The 19,170-nt window shown below is 33.1% G+C and overlaps 2 protein-coding genes across 3 annotated transcripts; both read right to left on the bottom strand.

Moving 5' to 3' along the window:
- Positions 1-5,179: 5,179 nt before the first annotated feature.
- On the bottom strand, positions 5,180-14,632 carry LOC130461146 (uncharacterized). Of its 2 annotated transcripts, none has more exons than XM_056829110.1 (2): positions 13,657-14,632; positions 5,180-5,857 (listed from the first exon to the last, which is right to left on the bottom strand). In XM_056829110.1, exons 1-2 carry the CDS (start codon positions 14,330-14,332, stop codon positions 5,847-5,849), a joined length of 687 nt encoding a protein of 228 aa, XP_056685088.1. In that variant the 5' UTR covers positions 14,333-14,632; the 3' UTR covers positions 5,180-5,846. The 2 variants fall into 2 exon arrangements, with proteins under 2 accessions (XP_056685088.1, XP_056685087.1); XM_056829109.1 differs by having other exon boundaries at positions 13,573-14,627.
- On the bottom strand, positions 10,419-13,148 carry LOC130461145 (uncharacterized). The gene is made up of 4 exons (XM_056829108.1): positions 12,087-13,148; positions 11,670-11,990; positions 11,496-11,595; positions 10,419-11,399 (listed from the first exon to the last, which is right to left on the bottom strand). Exons 1-4 carry the CDS (start codon positions 13,130-13,132, stop codon positions 10,662-10,664), a joined length of 2,205 nt encoding a protein of 734 aa, XP_056685086.1. The 5' UTR covers positions 13,133-13,148; the 3' UTR covers positions 10,419-10,661.
- Positions 14,633-19,170: the final 4,538 nt, after the last annotated feature.

Raw genomic sequence — 19,170 nt, 5'->3', positions numbered from 1 at the left:
TCAATTCCCTTTATCTTTAAAGGATTACCTTCAAATAATTTTTTTGCTTTGTTAAATTTTGGTTGTGTGTAATCGTGAACAGACAAAAATGATGGGACTACATATATTTTATGTGGACAAAATATTTTACAAGCACAATCTGTACAATAAATTTATTGTACATTATATCAGAATAATTTTTGGTAATATTAATCCAACCTTTGGCCGATTTTATTTTATTAAACCTACCTACGACATATTTTTTAATAATCACACCTTTACTATCCATCGACTTTTATTGGGCCTAACAGGTCATAAACCTGTTGTAGGCGGTAATATGTCCCTACATTGCAGTACCCTCTCTCGATATATTCAGTCATAATCATCAATTCATCACCATTTCGTTGAATTTTTCACCGGTTATCTCTCACTTAAGCCCAATAAAAGTCGTTGGGTAGTAAAGGTGAGATTATTAAAAAATATGGCGTAGGTGAGATTAATAAAAGAAAATCGGCCAAAGGTTGGATTAATATTACCAAATTTTCCTAACTTTTATCCAGTTTTTTGTAACTTTTACTCCCTCCGTATTTTACTAAGTGATACACTTTCCTTATTCGCCCGTATTTTAGTAAGTGATATACTTTTTATTTTTGGCATGTCGTGGTCTCCACTCTCAATTATGTTAATAGTTATCTTCCTCTTATGATCTTCACACTTACTCACATCCTGTTTTTACTACATTAAATGACTCACCATAAATTTCTTACAATAAATAACAACTCACTACCTCACTTCGGCTTTATTTTAATAAAAGCAACTAACCCTCCTAAAACTCCATTCCTATCAAAGTGTATCACTTAATAAAATACGGAGGGATTAATATAACTTTAATATTATGAAAAATATTGATGCATAAGCATTTTAGAGAGTTAAATGGTTACCTTCATACATTGATAGTGATTTTTAAAGGAAATAATTTTTACTAAAATAAAAATGTATCACTAAAAAAATAGATAGTTTAAGAATTTTAAGTTAACTTTAACTTTGATGTACAATATTTATTATATACCACCTTTAAGTAAGAATTTGTGTTATATTGAAGTAATATTGTGGTTTCAATTCGTGATCATTTTAGTCTTGGGACAATCTTTTAGTGGCGGACCAAAAATAAAAATGGATGACAAACATAAAGGGACTAAGGAATTGTTTTTTTGACGGGTTAGTTGTGTTTTTGCTTAACATATATCACAAAAAATAAAATACAAGAAGTCGAGAAATAAATTTTATATTTTTAAAATGTAAACTTTTAGTTAAGACCGTCTTATGAATATAAGACTACAATTACGTTTATAATTAGAAAGTTACAATTATAAGACTACAACTATACTTTATGATCAAATATATAGTTATATTTATAATTAGAAAGTTACATTCTTATTGCTAATTGTTATTGTCTTATGAGTATAAGTCGGTCTTACACAAGGCTTACTGTTTTCAAAAACCTACTCCCTTCTTTTTCCTGGTTGCTATTCATATACATTCAACACAATTGTTGTTGTATTGCTTTGACCAATGAGTAGTATCTTCTATAAGATCGCCAAAGTAACCATTTCAAAAAAAAAAAAAACTATTTGACTATAAACTATAACTACTACATATTTGATTAGAAAATATAACTATTTTATTGAAAAATATAATTAAGAACAATTGAATATAACTAATTGGTCATGTTGGGTAAGTATAACTATTTGGAAAAAAAGTGGTGTTTTACACGTGACCATGATATATAAGTTTTTGTATTGACGATTAATATCTTCAATTTTTGGGTTAGTAAAATCATTAAAAGCGGTATTCAGAAAAATAAATAGGAATTCAACAAGTTATCACAAAAAATATTTTTCCTCATGCGTATAAATATATGACCACTTGTTTTATAACTTCGACCACATAAATAGTAAAAGAGTAGAGCTGAGTAAAGTAAAAGTCATACTCTATCGGTTTTCTTTTAATCTACACATTTTGCTTTTTACAACTTTTTGCATACTCCACTTTTATCAACGTTGATAGTTAAAGAAAACATAATGTGAGATGTTTCTCGGATCGAATCGGTTTTTATGATTTCTAAATATTGACCAGAGATATTTATGATCAAACTTTTGCGTTGAGGAGCATGAAAGTCAAACTTTGTACATTAAATAAAAATGAGTTTTCTTTTTAATTGGTATCATATTTTGTTTTGATTTGGACTTCATACGAGTATACAACTTAGCTTCACTACTCAAAAGTTGAAAAGGGGACATATTTTCCACTAATTTCCTTATTAATTTCATTTAAAAAAAATAAGTAGAAATTAATTAAGATAATCTTCTCTCAAGACTATATCTTAATTTATCTAAGGAAATAAAATGAGAAAATTTGGTATCAATTAAAGGATCTATATCTTGGTGGGTCAGAAAGTGTAGCAATAGAAGGAACATAGTCTGTTGCATTCTCATTAGACATGTCAATATTATAACTGTCAAAATGTGCATGTAAGCAATTGTTTGACGTCATTCATAAGCGGCTGAATTTTCTACAAGCATTGAACACGTTGTTGCTGAATACTTATTAAATTATCTCCTTTCATATAAATATGTCTACTGTTATTTTTCATTTGCTAACATGAATTTGTTGTGCAAAGAAATAACTTCCACAAAAAATGGGGTATAAGCGTAGACTTTTAAATTGTATGAGCGACTAGAAACATTATATCCTAGGTGATCTCTAAACTAGAGTCATAATTGTCTAATTTCCTTGTTTATATATGGTTTTTACACTAACAAAGATAAATTAAAGTCAAGGGAATAATAAAATGTTAAGGACAAATAAATTAATTACAATAAGTATGAATAATTTTAGTTTGACTTAAAATGAATTATTTCCGAAAAATGACTCCTCAAGTAAGATAGGCTCAAGTTCAATTAAAAACAAAGATAAGTTTTTTCTTCAAACAAATTAAAACACGGGGAATTCATATAGTTTAAAGCTTAGTTATGGCTACATCAGGTGAGTTAGTATATACGGAGTATCTAACAAGAGTTGTACAATAGATTAACATACTTTTTTTTTCAACAAAAAACATACGTTTTGTTTAATGAGCATTTTAAAACTCGATAATCCCTTAATGTTAATATAACTAACTTTTATTGTGACACTTTCCGTGTATTTTTAATTGACATGTTTATTTAGTCAGGCTTTTCAAGACATACCTTTACCTATTAATATCTCAAGTTATCAATAACCATATTTTATTAAACTAACTTCTTATTTTAATATACCATCAGTTTTATTAGAAGTTCGTCGCGTGTGACACTTGAATTAAGATTCCCAATATGATTTATATGACAAATAAAAAGGAACCAATTCAAGGGGCACAGCTTCTTTATGTGGATGTTTTTATACTACAATTTATTCACAATCCAATATTGATCAAGCTCGTAATGAAAATGCAAAGGACAAAATATGCAAATAAATATTGAAATAATATTGTATTATCATTCTTGTCAACCATTTCTTGAAGTGAATGATTGGCGGAAGTGAATAAACTTATTTATTCAATCTATTGTCCACTGCAAGTAGGCTCAGAGTGATGTCCGTTCCCTTGATATCAGATCAGTTGTCAATTCCATGTTACAACTTCATCCGTATTTTAATGCTCGCAACGTTTGAACTTTTTACATTATTTACTTAATTTACTTTGATTATTGTTGGTGATTTATATGAAATATAAAACATAGTCATGTAGTATCTTGTTAGATTCGTCGTCTCAACGTGTTTGTTCAAAATATCAATTTTTATAATTTTTGCCTAAAGATAATTTAAGATATTAATGATCAAAATTGTACATTGACATGCGTGAAAGTGACCAACGTAGCTAGTAAAAATGAACGGAGAAAGTAGTTTATAATGTTGCCAAAAATTAACTTATTACTTGTAATCAAATAAAATATTAATCTCTTAATAGAGATATCAATATATCGTGAATGGAACTTTGCACTTTCAAGGAAAAATATCTCAAAAGTTAACAATCTGCTACAAATTATGAACTTCGTAAATTACAAGAGTGTAAATATAAATATTCATCCTATTAGTGTACATACTGAAATCAAACTATAAACTTTGTCTAATTACAAAGTCTGAATAATATATTATGGTTATTTAATTTGAATTACGATAAAAAATTGATAAAAATCCACCTCAAAAATATTTACATTATTCTTTGTTTATCACATAATTAAATTTTTACGTTTGTCAATGCACAAAGTTGATAATTAATATGTTTAATTGTACTCCCTCCGTGCCACATTACTCGTTACACTTACCTTTGCACAAAATTTTAGGTGATAAGTGTTTGTTTGATTATCAATCATTATTTTATTGAAAAAGTAGATGTGATAGGAGTTAGTGGGATATTTTTTTAATTGAATGTGAGAGAGAGAGCGATGACCAAACACTACAAGAAATTGATTAATTACCAACTGCTAAAATTGGTTGGTAAAACGCGAAAAACGGTTGGTAAAAGATTTTGCGACCGCCAGCGGTCGCAAAAAGGCGGTCAGTTTTCACCTGGACGGTAATTTAGGAAACTCCAACTGGAAGGCGGTCGCTAAAATTTACCGACAGGATTAGCGACCGCCACCTAAGCAGTCACTAAATTAGTGACCGCCAAAGCAGTCACTAAATTAGTGACCGCTAAAGCAGTCGCTAAATTAGCGACCGCCTTGACGGTCACTAAATTAGCGACCGCTTGGCGGTCACTAATTTAGTGACTGCTTTGGTAGCGGTCACTAATTTAGTGACTGCCTTCGTGGCGGTCACTAAATTAGTGACTGCTTTTGTGGCGGTCACTAAATTAGTGACTGCCTTGGTGGCGGTCACTAATTTAGTGACTGCTTTGGCGGTCACTAAATTAGTGACTGCCTTGGGGGCGGTCACTAAATTAGTGACTGCTTTTGTGGCGGTCACTAAATTTGTGACTGCCTTTGCGGTCGGTAATTATGCAAATATCATTTGCAGCCAATTTTGTAAAATCGCATATATACCTGTATAAATATTATATATGTACCTGTAAATATTATATATGCCTGTATAAATATTAAATATGTACCTTTAAATATTATATATGCCTGTATATATACGAATTTATATAAATTCTGTAAAATCGTATGAAACCTGCTCGATGTTATAATATTAAACATGTTCAAAGTCATACAACAAAGATTCATAATACACATAATGTTGTTCAAACATGTTAATACGAAAAGTTGTAACTAGTTCAAACTAATACAAGAATACTAACTACCTAACACAAAGGTGTCCCGCCTCCGGTTGGATCTCGAGGGTCCTGCGACTGCGAGAAAGGAAAACCAGTACACTGACTGAACATCCGCTCGTAAGACTCCATTGCCTTTTTCATCTGGGCGGCATGTTCTTCTCTTTCTTGTCTCTCCCTTTCTCTCTCTTGTCTCTCCCTTTCCATCTCCCTTTGGTGCTGTAGTCGCTCTGCTTCTCTTTCTTCTCTCTCCCTTTGCCTCAAAAGTAGATCGTCCTCCAAAGCCTTTAACATCTGATTTTTTGTTGTTTCAAGCTCAATGGATTTTTGGGTCAACTGTTGTTGAGTCTCTTCCAATCGAGATGACATTTGAGAATAAATAGATGGGGTGTATGAGCTAGAAGAACTACCACCCCTTCTAGATGGTGCAAAGTATAGAGAGGCTCCACTACCCAGCCCGGGGACCTTTCCCTTCTTTCTCCCACCTACTGTCTCAAAGTAGATTTGGTTGGGATCTTTAGCAATGCCTTTTTCAACACATTCAGCAACATTTTTTTCATAGTTTTCCTACAAGAATTAAAATGATTATCACCCATGCATAAAAAATATATTAAATGGAGCACATTTAAACTTAAAACGTGTTTCATAAGCTTTGTTTGAACTTGCTAAGTCACATTCAAATGTGTTTACTCACATCTAAGGCCTATTTGTTCGTTATAGGTCATATTTTGCCTAAAATGTCATTTTCTCGCCCAACTTTGTTCTAAGGAACCAAACTTGTCATTTCAAACCATTTACATGTTTTGTGTGGCATATTCAAGCTCTATAAAACTCATTCGAATCAATGTAAGCACATTTAAGTCATATTTTGTCGATATAGGACCTATATTGACCAAATAAGGCATTTTCGCTCCCATTTTTCAACTAAAAGAACTAAGGGTTGATTTTAAACTTAAAACGTGTTTCATAAGCTTTGTTTGAACTTGCTAAGTCACATTCAAATGTGTTTACTCACATCTAAGGCCTATTTGTTCGTTATAGGTCATATTTTGCCTAAAATGTCATTTTCTCGCCCAACTTTGTGCTAAGGAACCAAACTTGTCATTTCAAACCATTTACATGTTTTGTGTGGCATATTCAAGCTCTATAAAACTCATTCGAATCAATGTAAGCACATTTAAGTCATATTTTGTCGATATAGGACCTATATCGACCAAATAAGGCATTTTCGCTCCCATTTTTCAACTAAAAGAACTAAGGGTTGATTTTAAACTTAAAACGTGTTTCATAAGCTTTGTTTGAACTTGCTAAGTCACATTCAAATGTGTTTACTCACATCTAAGGCCTATTTGTTCGTTATAGGTCATATTTTGCCTAAAATGTCATTTTCTCGCCCAACTTTGTTCTAAGGAACCAAACTTGTCATTTCAAACCATTTACATGTTTTGTGTGGCATATTCAAGCTCTATAAAACTCATTCGAATCAATGTAAGCACATTTAAGTCATATTTTGTCGATATAGGACCTATATTGACCAAATAAGGCATTTTCGCTCCCATTTTTCAACTAAAAGAACTAAGGGTTGATTTTAAACTTAAAACGTGTTTCATAAGCTTTGTTTGAACTTGCTAAGTCACATTCAAATGTGTTTACTCACATCTAAGGCCTATTTGTTCGTTATAGGTCATATTTTGCCTAAAATGTCATTTTCTCGCCCAACTTTGTTCTAAGGAACCAAACTTGTCATTTCAAACCATTTACATGTTTTGTGTGGCATATTCAAGCTCTATAAAACTCATTCGAATCAATGTAAGCACATTTAAGTCATATTTTGTCGATATAGGACCTATATTGACCAAATAAGGCATTTTCGCTCCCATTTTTCAACTAAAAGAACTAAGGGTTGATTTTAAACTTAAAACGTGTTTCATAAGCTTTGTTTGAACTTGCTAAGTCACATTCAAATGTGTTTACTCACATCTAAGGCCTATTTGTTCGTTATAGGTCATATTTTGCCTAAAATGTCATTTTCTCGCCCAACTTTGTGCTAAGGAACCAAACTTGTCATTTCAAACCATTTACATGTTTTGTGTGGCATATTCAAGCTCTATAAAACTCATTCGAATCAATGTAAGCACATTTAAGTCATATTTTGTCGATATAGGACCTATATCGACCAAATAAGGCATTTTCGCTCCCATTTTTCAACTAAAAGAACTAAGGGTTGATTTTAAACTTAAAACGTGTTTCATAAGCTTTGTTTGAACTTGCTAAGTCACATTCAAATGTGTTTACTCACATCTAAGGCCTATTTGTTCGTTATAGGTCATATTTTGCCTAAAATGTCATTTTCTCGCCCAACTTTGTTCTAAGGAACCAAACTTGTCATTTCAAACCATTTACATGTTTTGTGTGGCATATTCAAGCTCTATAAAACTCATTCGAATCAATGTAAGCACATTTAAGTCATATTTTGTCGATATAGGACCTATATTGACCAAATAAGGCATTTTCGCTCCCATTTTTCAACTAAAAGAACTAAGGGTTGATTTTAAACTTAAAACGTGTTTCATAAGCTTTGTTTGAACTTGCTAAGTCACATTCAAATGTGTTTACTCACATCTAAGGCCTATTTGTTCGTTATAGGTCATATTTTGCCTAAAATGTCATTTTCTCGCCCAACTTTGTTCTAAGGAACCAAACTTGTCATTTCAAACCATTTACATGTTTTGTGTGGCATATTCAAGCTCTATAAAACTCATTCGAATCAATGTAAGCACATTTAAGTCATATTTTGTCGATATAGGACCTATATTGACCAAATAAGGCATTTTCGCTCCCATTTTTCAACTAAAAGAACTAAGGGTTGATTTTAAACTTAAAACGTGTTTCATAAGCTTTGTTTGAACTTGCTAAGTCACATTCAAATGTGTTTACTCACATCTAAGGCCTATTTGTTCGTTATAGGTCATATTTTGCCTAAAATGTCATTTTCTCGCCCAACTTTGTGCTAAGGAACCAAACTTGTCATTTCAAACCATTTACATGTTTTGTATGGCATATTCAAGCTCTATAAAACTCATTCGAATCAATGTAAGCACATTTAAGTCATATTTTGTCGATATAGGACCTATATCGACCAACTAAGGCATTTTCGCTCCCATTTTTCAACTAAAAGAACTAAGGGTTGATTTTAAACTTAAAACGTGTTTCATAAGCTTTGTTTGAACTTGCTAAGTCACATTCAAATGTGTTTACTCACATCTAAGGCCTATTTGTTCGTTATAGGTCATATTTTGCCTAAAATGTCATTTTCTCGCCCAACTTTGTGCTAAGGAACCAAACTTGTCATTTCAAACCATTTACATGTTTTGTGTGGCATATTCAAGCTCTATAAAACTCATTCGAATCAATGTAAGCACATTTAAGTCATATTTTGTCGATATAGGACCTATATCGACCAAATAAGGCATTTTCGCTCCCATTTTTCAACTAAAAGAACTAAGGGCTGATTTTAAACTTAAAACGTGTTTCATAAGCTTTGTTTGAACTTGCTAAGTCACATTCAAATGTGTTTACTCACATCTAAGGCCTATTTGTTCGTTATAGGTCATATTTTGCCTAAAATGTCATTTTCTCGCCCAACTTTGTGCTAAGGAACCAAACTTGTCATTTCAAACCATTTACATGTTTTGTGTGGCATATTCAAGCTCTATAAAACTCATTCGAATCAATGTAAGCATATTCAAGCTTCCTAAAACTCATTCGAATCAATGTAAGCACATTTAAGTCATATTTTATCGATATAGGACCTATATTGACCAAATAAGGCATTTTCGCTCCCATTTTTCAACTAAAAGAACTAAGGGCTGATTTTAAACTTAAAACGTGTTTCATAAGCTTTGTTTGAATAATAGTAAGTTACCTTGATTTGCTTTGCTTTGCTACTACAAGGGACTTTCCCTTTACCCGGTACTTCCTTCGTGTGTGTCTTCAAATACAAGTCACCAGCTGTAGGCATCACACCTCCACTTTCCTTTGCCTAATTATACAAGTAATTTTTGTGAATAATCAAATTAGTAACAACGTTAAATGAAATTTAGTTACATTATTAAACTTACCATTTTCTTTGCAGCCTCAGTTGTGGAAATGGAACCTTGGAAATGTGATGGTTCAACATTGTTGGTTAATGAACCCCCTCTTCTATTTTTCTTAGCATGCTCAGATCTTTTCTTGAATTCATCATCATCCACGTGCTTCATCATATCTGCATGCACTTTCTCAGACATCCAATCTGGCTTCCTTCCATTACTCTTTCTTGTTATTTGGTAGTGGATGTACTTAACCCGTTTATATGCATTTGCATGGTAATCACGCACAGCAAGGTGATCAAACTCAGGCAACCATTTATAGGTCCTCTACACAAAAGAAAAGAAAAGAAGGATATTTTGTTATGTTACAATTATAGAAAGTTGAAAAATAAAAAGTGATACATTACATGATATAAAATTGTGTAAACCTTGAACAGAGTGAACCAATGATCTTTTGTATCCTTGTCAACTTTGGTATAACACGTCCAAGGACTCTTGAAATATTTCTGGATGACGTTAGTAATATCCCGCGAAATGGAACTGTGATCAAACCTTACATAGTGGAATAGGAAATAACACAAGTAACGTTAGTTTACAAAATTCATACATGAGATAAAATAATTAAAATGTAACTCTAAATCTTACCAAAGTTCACCCGGTGCCATCCAAACCACTCCAGAATCCTCAGCTTCTTCATTTACTTGTGAATCAGGTACCACCTCTTCAGAGTATTCACCTTGAGTTTCGTCATCATCAAAGTAGGTATCCAGTGAGGGTTGGGTCACCCGTGTAGTACCTCCACGGCCAGCTCCATGGTCAGCTCCATGGCCACCTCCACGACCACCTTCACGACCACCTCCACGTGCACCTAAACGACTGCGGATGGCTGAATGTTCTCCTCGATTGGACATCTGTTTATTTAGTAGAACACAAACCAAGTTTAAATAACTCAAATTTCAATCATAAAAGACAATTCATCGATTGGACATCTGTTTATTTAATGGAACACAAACCAAGCATTAACATTAATAAACTTACGCTACATATATAATTACCTAATAACAAGTAACAAACAACTACAGATTGTCTAACAAACATAAATTTATACAACCAAAATAAAAAGTTCAATGATAAGTTCAATAAACAACAACATAATTCAAAGTTCAATCATAAAAGACAACACATGTCAAACTCCAATCATAAGTTTACCAAACAACTACATAATATTTCTTGAACCTAAAATTAAACAACCAAATAGGACCAAAATCAGCAATATCAAGTTAATCGTCGTATCCATCAGAATCATCAGCATCATCATCATCACCATCGTCATCATCATCATCAATGTCATCATCACCATCATCCTCATCCTCATCCTCATCTTCATCATCCTCATCCTCATCACTCATACTATCAGCATCACCATCATTAATATCGTCATCATCATCATCATCATCTTGATCTTCATAATCTGGGATCTCATCTGGAGCACAAAGAGCTGAAGAAACCTCATTTGCATCTTCTTGTAGAAAGTCTAAGTCAACCGGAGCATCAATCACAGACCTTGCCTTAGTTTTAAACACAGCCCACCATTGGGCTTTATCCCTCTTCAAACTGGGGTAGTGTGCAAAGTATACTTGACTAACTTGGTAAGACAATACAAACGGGTCATACTTTGGGTATCTCTTAGAATGATTGACCTCAACAAGTTTGTATTGTTCATGAATGTTCATACCCTTCACGGAATCCATCCAGCTGCACTTAAACAAGATTGTCTTGTACTCTTGAAGCTTACCACAATAAGAAAGTTCAACCACCTCCTCCAAAATGCCAAAGTAGTCAACTTCATCAGGACTTTGTACACACACTCCATAATTCATAGTTGACTTGTGTTTGCCGTAGTCATGAGTTTGAAAATTATATCCATTCGCATAGAACCGGCTCCATGTCCTTACTTGTCTAGAGGGGCCCATCGCAAGCGCCCGTGTCACATCATTAGGACTCAAAGACCGGAGAACCTAATTCGTAGAATTAGTTAGTAATTTTTTTTCCCTTTCAATGACTAGTGTAAGTAATATTGTTTATGAATAAAAGCAAAATACAATTAATCTCACATGTGATTTAAACCATTCAGGGAACTGGGCTTCGCATTTACTCCAAATATCCTCCATTACTATGTGAGGTTGAGTTTGGAGAATGTGCTCCTCAAATTTCCTATGGTAATTAAGGAAATAAAGGTTAAATACGTCGTTAGAAGAGTTTACAATAATTAAATTATAGTTTTTTACCTTTCATATTCACCTAAGATGCCACTGTTTGCAAGCACATAAAGATGTGCTCGATCATACTCCATGTCTTGCAAGAAGCGCAAACGGCCATTAGTAGGTGCACGACCACAATCCACCCTGAACATCTCGGGGATATTAACGTCATGTTGGTTCTCAACAACCGAATGGACATTTCTTCCTAGATCCCTTGCTTTGGTGTCAACCTCAGGTTGAAAATAGTGGGAACAAAAGTTCGTAATCTCCTCCATTAGGTAAGCATTGCATATGGAGCCTTCTACACGTGCCTTATTTCCAACCTTACGCTTCAAATGGTTAAGAAACCTATAAATTATGTAAGTTTGATTAATAGTTACTAGTAAACATATAAGATATTTAAAGTAATAATTTATTTACGCTAATTTGTATTATTTTGATTACCTTTCAAATGGGTACATCCACCTGTACTGGACGGGACCACCAACCTTTGCCTCATGTGGAAGATGAACTGGCAAGTGTTCCATTGAGTTGAAAAATGCAGGTGGAAAAATCTTCTCTAGCTTGCACAAGATCTCAGCTATATTCTTATCCAAGCGATCTATGTCACTCGCTTTGATAGTGGGGGCGCATAAGTCTCGGAAGAATTGACTAATCTCTGTAATTGCCTTCCAAACATGCAAGGGAAGCAACTCCTTCAAAGCAACCGGAAGTAACCTCTCCATGAAGACATGACAATCGTGGCTCTTCATTCCATACAGCTTGCATGATTGAAGATTAACACACCTGCTCAAGTTTGAAGCATAAGCATCTGGGAATTTCAAGTCTCGAACCCATTCACATAACACCTTCTTTTGAGCCTTGTCAAGTGCAAAGGGTGCTTTTGGCATGGTTTGATTTCCATTTCCAAGCTCTAACTGCCGACGTTTACAATACTTAGCCATATCTTTCCTTGCACTAGTGGTGTCCGAGGTGCTACCTTTCACATCCATCACAGTGTTTATGAGTTGGTCAAAAAAGTTCTTTTCAATGTGCATGACATCCAAGTTGTGACGAAGAAGCAAATCCTTCCAATATGGGAGTTCCCATAGAATACTTTGTTTGAACCAACCCATTTTGGCACTCTTCAACTTCTTAAGAGCTTCAGGACCATCAGTTGCTTTAGGCAAGTCCTTCACGCATTGCCACAATTCTTCTCCACACATTATATGCGGACCCATGCCATTTTCAACTTTGTTTTTGCAGAAAGCTGTTTTATTCTTTCGAAAAGGGTGATCATGTGGAAGGAATTGTCGATGGCAATCAAACCATGAAACTTTACCTCCATGTTCAAGCCAAAATGCCTTGCTTTTATCCATACAATAAGGGCAAGCCTTCTTTCCGGCCGTGGACCATCCAGATAGCATTCCATATGCAGGAAAATCACTAATAGTCCACAAAAGGGCTGCGCGGAGGTTGAAATTCTGCTTGCTTGAGATGTCATAAGTCATAGCCCCAACCTCCCATAACTATTTCAACTCTTCAATGAGTGGTTGCATGTACACATCCAAGTTTCCTTTAGGATTTTTAGGACCGGGAACGAGCAAAGAAAGGAACATGAATGGTCTTTTCATACACATCGATGGAGGCAAGTTGTATGGTGTAAGAATAACTGGCCAACATGAATATTGGGATCCAAATTTACCATGGGGGGCAAATCCATCCGTGCACAAACCAAGCCTGACATTTCGTGGCTCTGATGCGAAATTAGGAAAGGTTGTATCCAAGTGCTTCCACGCTTGACTATCACTAGGATGTGCGAAGGTGTTTTGAACTCGGGGATTCTTGGCATGCCAAGTCATATCCTCCGAAATGTTCTTGGTAGCATACAACCTTTGCAACCTCGGTGTGATTGGAAAATAGATTAGAACTTTTGCTGGAATAAGCTTACCCTTTGCAGTCTTCTTATACCGATCACTTCCGCATACTCTACATTTATCTAACTGTGCATCGCCTTTCCAGAAGAGCAAACAACCTTTAGGGCATGTGTGGATCCTCTCATGAGGAAGTTCCAAGCCCTCAAGAACCTTCTTTGTGCTATTGAAAGTTCTACCCATTTGGTTGTTATTTGGAATCGCATCATTCATCAAAGATGCAAACCCATCCACACACCTGTGTTGTAAGTTGAATTCACATTTCAAACTTGCAATTCTTGATGCCATCTCCAACACAGAGAGTTTGCTCCCTTCATATAATGGATCTCCAGCTGCCTTTAGAAGGTCTATAAACTTCTTAGCTTCATCATTTGGTTCTTCTTCAACTGAATTACCCTCTTCATTCACCAAATGCTCTTGATTATTTCCAAGAGCATCAATAACCATATCCCGATATTGATTTGGCTGAACACGCGAGGACTCTACTAAGCTTTCCCCTTGACATATCCATTGATAGTAATTACGAACAAAGCCCTTCTTGTACAAATGTACTCTAACTGTTTCAGTATCATGAAAACGCCTGTTATCACACAAGGGGCACGGGCATCTTATTTTGTCACCATCATTGCATGTTGGATGCTCTTTGCAAAACTCAATGAACTCTCCAACCCCCTTGAGAAAGTCGGGCTTAAGATTGCGCCCGTCGAGTCTATCATACATCCAACTACGCTCTCTTCTTTTCATGATACCAAATTCTACACATCTCACAAAAAACATGTTACTAACCAATCTCTACACATCTCACACTAATCATGTTACTAAACCTACTATATAGTCTAACTACCGCTCGAAGTTTTCTAAATAAACAATCAAATAATTGATTTTATTAATTATATAAAAATCAATACTTATTAATGATATAAAGTTAAATAATTTATTAATGATATAAAGATCAATAATTTATTCAAACGCACTTATAAATTATATAAAGTTCAATAATTTACTTATAATTTATATAAAGATCAATAATTACTTAAACACAAGCCAATAAGGATAAAAATCAAATATAAATAATAAAATGCATTTACAATAAACATTATATAAGTTTTGATATGATTCCTCATTATTAGTTTATGTGTTGAACCTTCTTACCTACTCAAAAGAAAATTAAGGTTGAAAGTGAAACTAATACTACACTAATTCAATTGAAGTTAAAAATGAAGAATAGTTGGATGAGTTATTAATTAGTGATCGATCTGCTGATCAACAACTACATTTCCAGTCATATTGCAGAGACTATGCTTAATTTGTGATGGATATAAGTGAATGATAACTGTGCTCGCTAAGTTCTGTCATTTATTATGTGAGTTGTGAGTGACTCGGATGGTCCATTATAATTGTCTGTATCTCAACTACTTGACACCATTACAGCTAGGAATCACTCACATACTCCTAAAATAATACTGTCATTAATTTTATTGGAGCACTTTCTTAATTACAATAACTAATCCCACAATTTACACCTTATTAGTATTCCACTAATCTCAACTCAAGTTCCACTAATCTCATTTAGTCATTTGAGTTGGGTCGAACTCTAAATAGAAGAAAACAAAAAATTGTTGCATTTTCAAAAGAATTATCGTCAAGGTAAAAATAACATGAACCAGACTAAGATAATCAAAAGAGCAATCCACTGTTTCGATGAATATTCAACCCGAAAATCGCAATAGACATCAAAATGCTATCTTGCAATAGACCAAGCAATTAAACCCGAAAATCGCTCAATTTAATGAAAGATAGTCACCAAAATTAAATCTTGCAATAAACCAAACAAATTTACCTAGATTGGAGGATTATTTAGAAATGAAAAACTGTAATTCTTTCATTTGATACAAACAACAAAGTTAGGGTTTGAAAAATTGAAGCATTATGTTATGAAAAACTAAGAACAAACCTTACCTGGGGTGGGAAATGGGTCGACGGAATTCGGCTGAGTAATCGTCGACGGAATCCGGTCCGGCGGGTGGAGTTCTGCGCGGGTGGGCGGTGTGTATTATAAAGCTTCGTGGGCTGCGACGTAGTTCGGCTGGGTGGCGGCGACGGGCAGGGTGGCGTGCTCGGCTGGGTGGCGACGTTTTACCCTAGTTCGGCTGACGATAATCTCGTCGGCTCCGTCGTGGGCTGCGACGTAAGGTTGAGAGCCCAACCAAATTTGTTTTTTGCTTTTTTCGAAATGTGAAAGATAGTTGGTCAGTAATTGAATAAGTTACTTTTTTTTTTATTTATTTATTTAGCAACCGCTTATTGGTCGGAGATATTAAATAAGCGGTTAGTAAAATTTAAAATTAATTTTGATAATAGTCGGATATTTACCGACTGCGCATTAGTCATAATAGGGGTAAAGCAGTCGCTAATATTTCGACCGTTTCGAAGGCGGTTGGTAAATTTTAAATTTACCAACCGCTTTTCAGTCGGTCGGTAAATTTAGCGACTGCTTCATTATCGGTTGATAAATTTATTTTTACTGACTCCTTTTTAGGCGGTCGGTAAAATCGGTTGGTAATCACGCGCTTTCTTGTAGTGAAACTTTTTTTAGTGGGAAGAGATAGACAATATAATAATTGTAGGACCATTCTAAATTTAGAAGTGTAACAAGTAATCCGGGACGTACGAAAAAAGAAAGTGTAACAGATAATGTGGGACGGAGAGAATATCATTTTAAAAGTATATATTGAAACTAAACAAAATTAAGAAAAAATTCACGCAATTATATATTTTTTTGTGTGTAAAAATCATAATAGATGGTCAAAGTATAACGTGCAAAACGTGTAAAACCCAAACTGGTGCAATAAATTAAGAACAATGAAAGTAACTTTGAATTGGAAGTCATAGGACAAAATAATTTAGATTACAAAAATATTTTATTACTTCACAATTAAGAAAATTTTACTTTATATTCAAGTTGAATGACGCGTGCGTAGCACGCGACGGTTCAACCAGTATACATAAATATTAATTAACAAATTTATAATTAGTACCAACTTTTTTTAGATTCAATTTTCTTTTGTAGATGTTGTATGGTGTTTTTTATTAAGATTAGTTTAGTTTTACTTGATTGGTACTCGGTATAAAAATTTAATTTTTCTACTCCCTCCGTATTTTAAAAAGAGATACACTTTGATCGACACGTAGTTTTAGGACAGTGAGTTAAATTTATTAAAATAAGATGAGAGTGAGGTAGTGGGTGAATTATTTATATAGAAAAAGGATGATGTGAGTAAGGGTAGGGACCACAAGAAAGAGAGAATTATTAATATAATTGGAAGTGGAGACCAATTAAAACATCACAAAAAAGGAAAGTGTATCTCTTTTTAAAATACGGCCATTTAAGAAAAGTGTATCTCTTTTTAAAATACGAAGGGAGTAGTAGTTTACTTGATTGGTGCTTCGTATAGAATTTTATTTTTTTCGAATTCACTTATAAACATAAGAAATTTCTTAATGTATCAATTATTACAAATTGAATAACAAAAAAAAATGAAAAAAAATACACAATTGGTTAGCTAAAGAAGCAGTGCAACAATTAACTATTTTCACGTATAGTCTGAGTAATTAAGAAATACTCCGTATTAAGTAAAATAAAATTATATTCTGTAATAGGTTATTATTCAAATATATATTGGGCATTAAAGTTTAAATATTTATAAGAATGACTTTTGTCTTTTTCCATTACTTTAGAGTCGTATGTTATATCATTGTAAAAATGGTTAAAACTTTACGTTATGAATGAGAGGTCATGCGTCCGAACATTGATACTAACATTTATTGTGATAATAAAATTGGGAATTGCATGTGTGTGCGTGACATGGCACAGTCTCATTTCATTTGCCAAATCACAGTGACACATGGAAACGTGGCATTCCTTATCTTGGAGATTTAATAATAGTATGGATAGATGTGTTTTACAGTAATTTTGTGATTTAAAGAGTTACTATGTGATTTATAGAGTTTCTATGCGATTTGTGCCTAGCCCACTTTATATACATTTTAAATTTTTTTATTTTTCATTTGAGCATTTTTTCCAAACATTTCAGATATGTATTCATATCTCTCTCTTTATTTTCTCTCTATGTTTTTCATATTTCTTTTCAATTTTCTAGGGTTTGTTCACTTTTGTGCGATTTTCACCGTAATTAATTATCTTATAATTTTCATAATTAATTGGATCTACTAGAGAAAGAAAAAAATGGGGGAATTAGTAGATTAAGGAGGAGGTTCACCATTACCGAAATCGAATCGAACAATTTATGTTAATCTACAAATCATCGCAAGAATTTTGAGATATCACATCACGGTTCTTTGTTTTAAAGTAATTTTAAGTTTATTTTTATTTAAAATTGAAATTATTTGTTGTTTTGGAGAAATTAATGTTTGTGTATTGCCGATATACTATATAACTTCGCGAATTCGATCAGTGACTTCGCGATTATATATTTTATCTACATGCGTTTTATAGTAATTTTTGTGATTGAAAGAGTTACTATGTGATTTTGAGAGTGTATATACGATTTTGCAACTATATAACATACTAATTATTAATATAACATTTGCTTATTGTACGTTATAATGATTTATCGATTGACTATGTGACTATAATCGAAAAGGGTTGCGCTCTTATACAAATTGTTGCAAGAATTTGTAAAAATTATGTCTCGATTCGTTATTTTTAAAGTATTTAAAGTTTATTTTTATTTAAATTTGAAATTTTTTGTTGTTTTGGAAATTAGGGTTTATGTTTTGTCGAAATTCGTTTTTAACTTCGATAGTTTAATCAGTGACTTCGCGACTTTAAGTAATAACTATATGAGTTTCACAGAAACTTTGTGATTTAAAAAGTGACTATATGATTTAAAACAAGTCTACGTGATTTAAATAATTATTATATGGATATTGATGATTACTATGACATTTGTTTACTGTTATAATGATTTGTTGACTACATTGGACTAAAAATTTCATGATTATTGAATAATATTTTCTTGAGATTTATAGTGACATTGTAATTCAAATAACAACTATTGATTCTTAAGATTACTATTTTAAATAATGACTACTTATATGAGTGTTACGTACAATAACTTTATGATATAAAGAATGACCATATAATTTTTAATATTTTTATGTAATTTGATATTGATGATTACTATAATACTTGGTTATTCTTATAATAATTTATTTGACTATATTTGACTATAAAATTGATTGAATCGTGTTTTATTTAGCTTTATAATGACTACATAATTCAAATAGTAACCATATGATTTATAAGGTTGCTACATCAATATATTTTTTTGGTAAGTATTTATATATTAACCAAATTGTAAAAACAAAGGCTAAAAACACCCAATACAAACAAAGACGTACACCTTGGAGCAAGACCTTATACCTAACAACCCTTCTAGGAAGGCTCCCTAGGCTAAGACTCCAAACACTAGACACTGAACTCCAAACCTTGGAGTTTTTTACAATTAAAACACCTAACATAAATTTGAAACTGTATTTGTCTAATAATACTATCAATAACAATAGGACAACCTTGAAACTTCTCATGATTT

The sequence above is a fragment of the Spinacia oleracea genome, chromosome 5 (genome assembly GCF_020520425.1).
Source record: "Spinacia oleracea cultivar Varoflay chromosome 5, BTI_SOV_V1, whole genome shotgun sequence".
NCBI classification, from domain to species: domain Eukaryota; kingdom Viridiplantae; phylum Streptophyta; class Magnoliopsida; order Caryophyllales; family Amaranthaceae; genus Spinacia; species Spinacia oleracea.
Note: the sequence above shows the minus strand (reverse complement) of the source record. Positions and strands in the feature narration are given on the sequence as shown.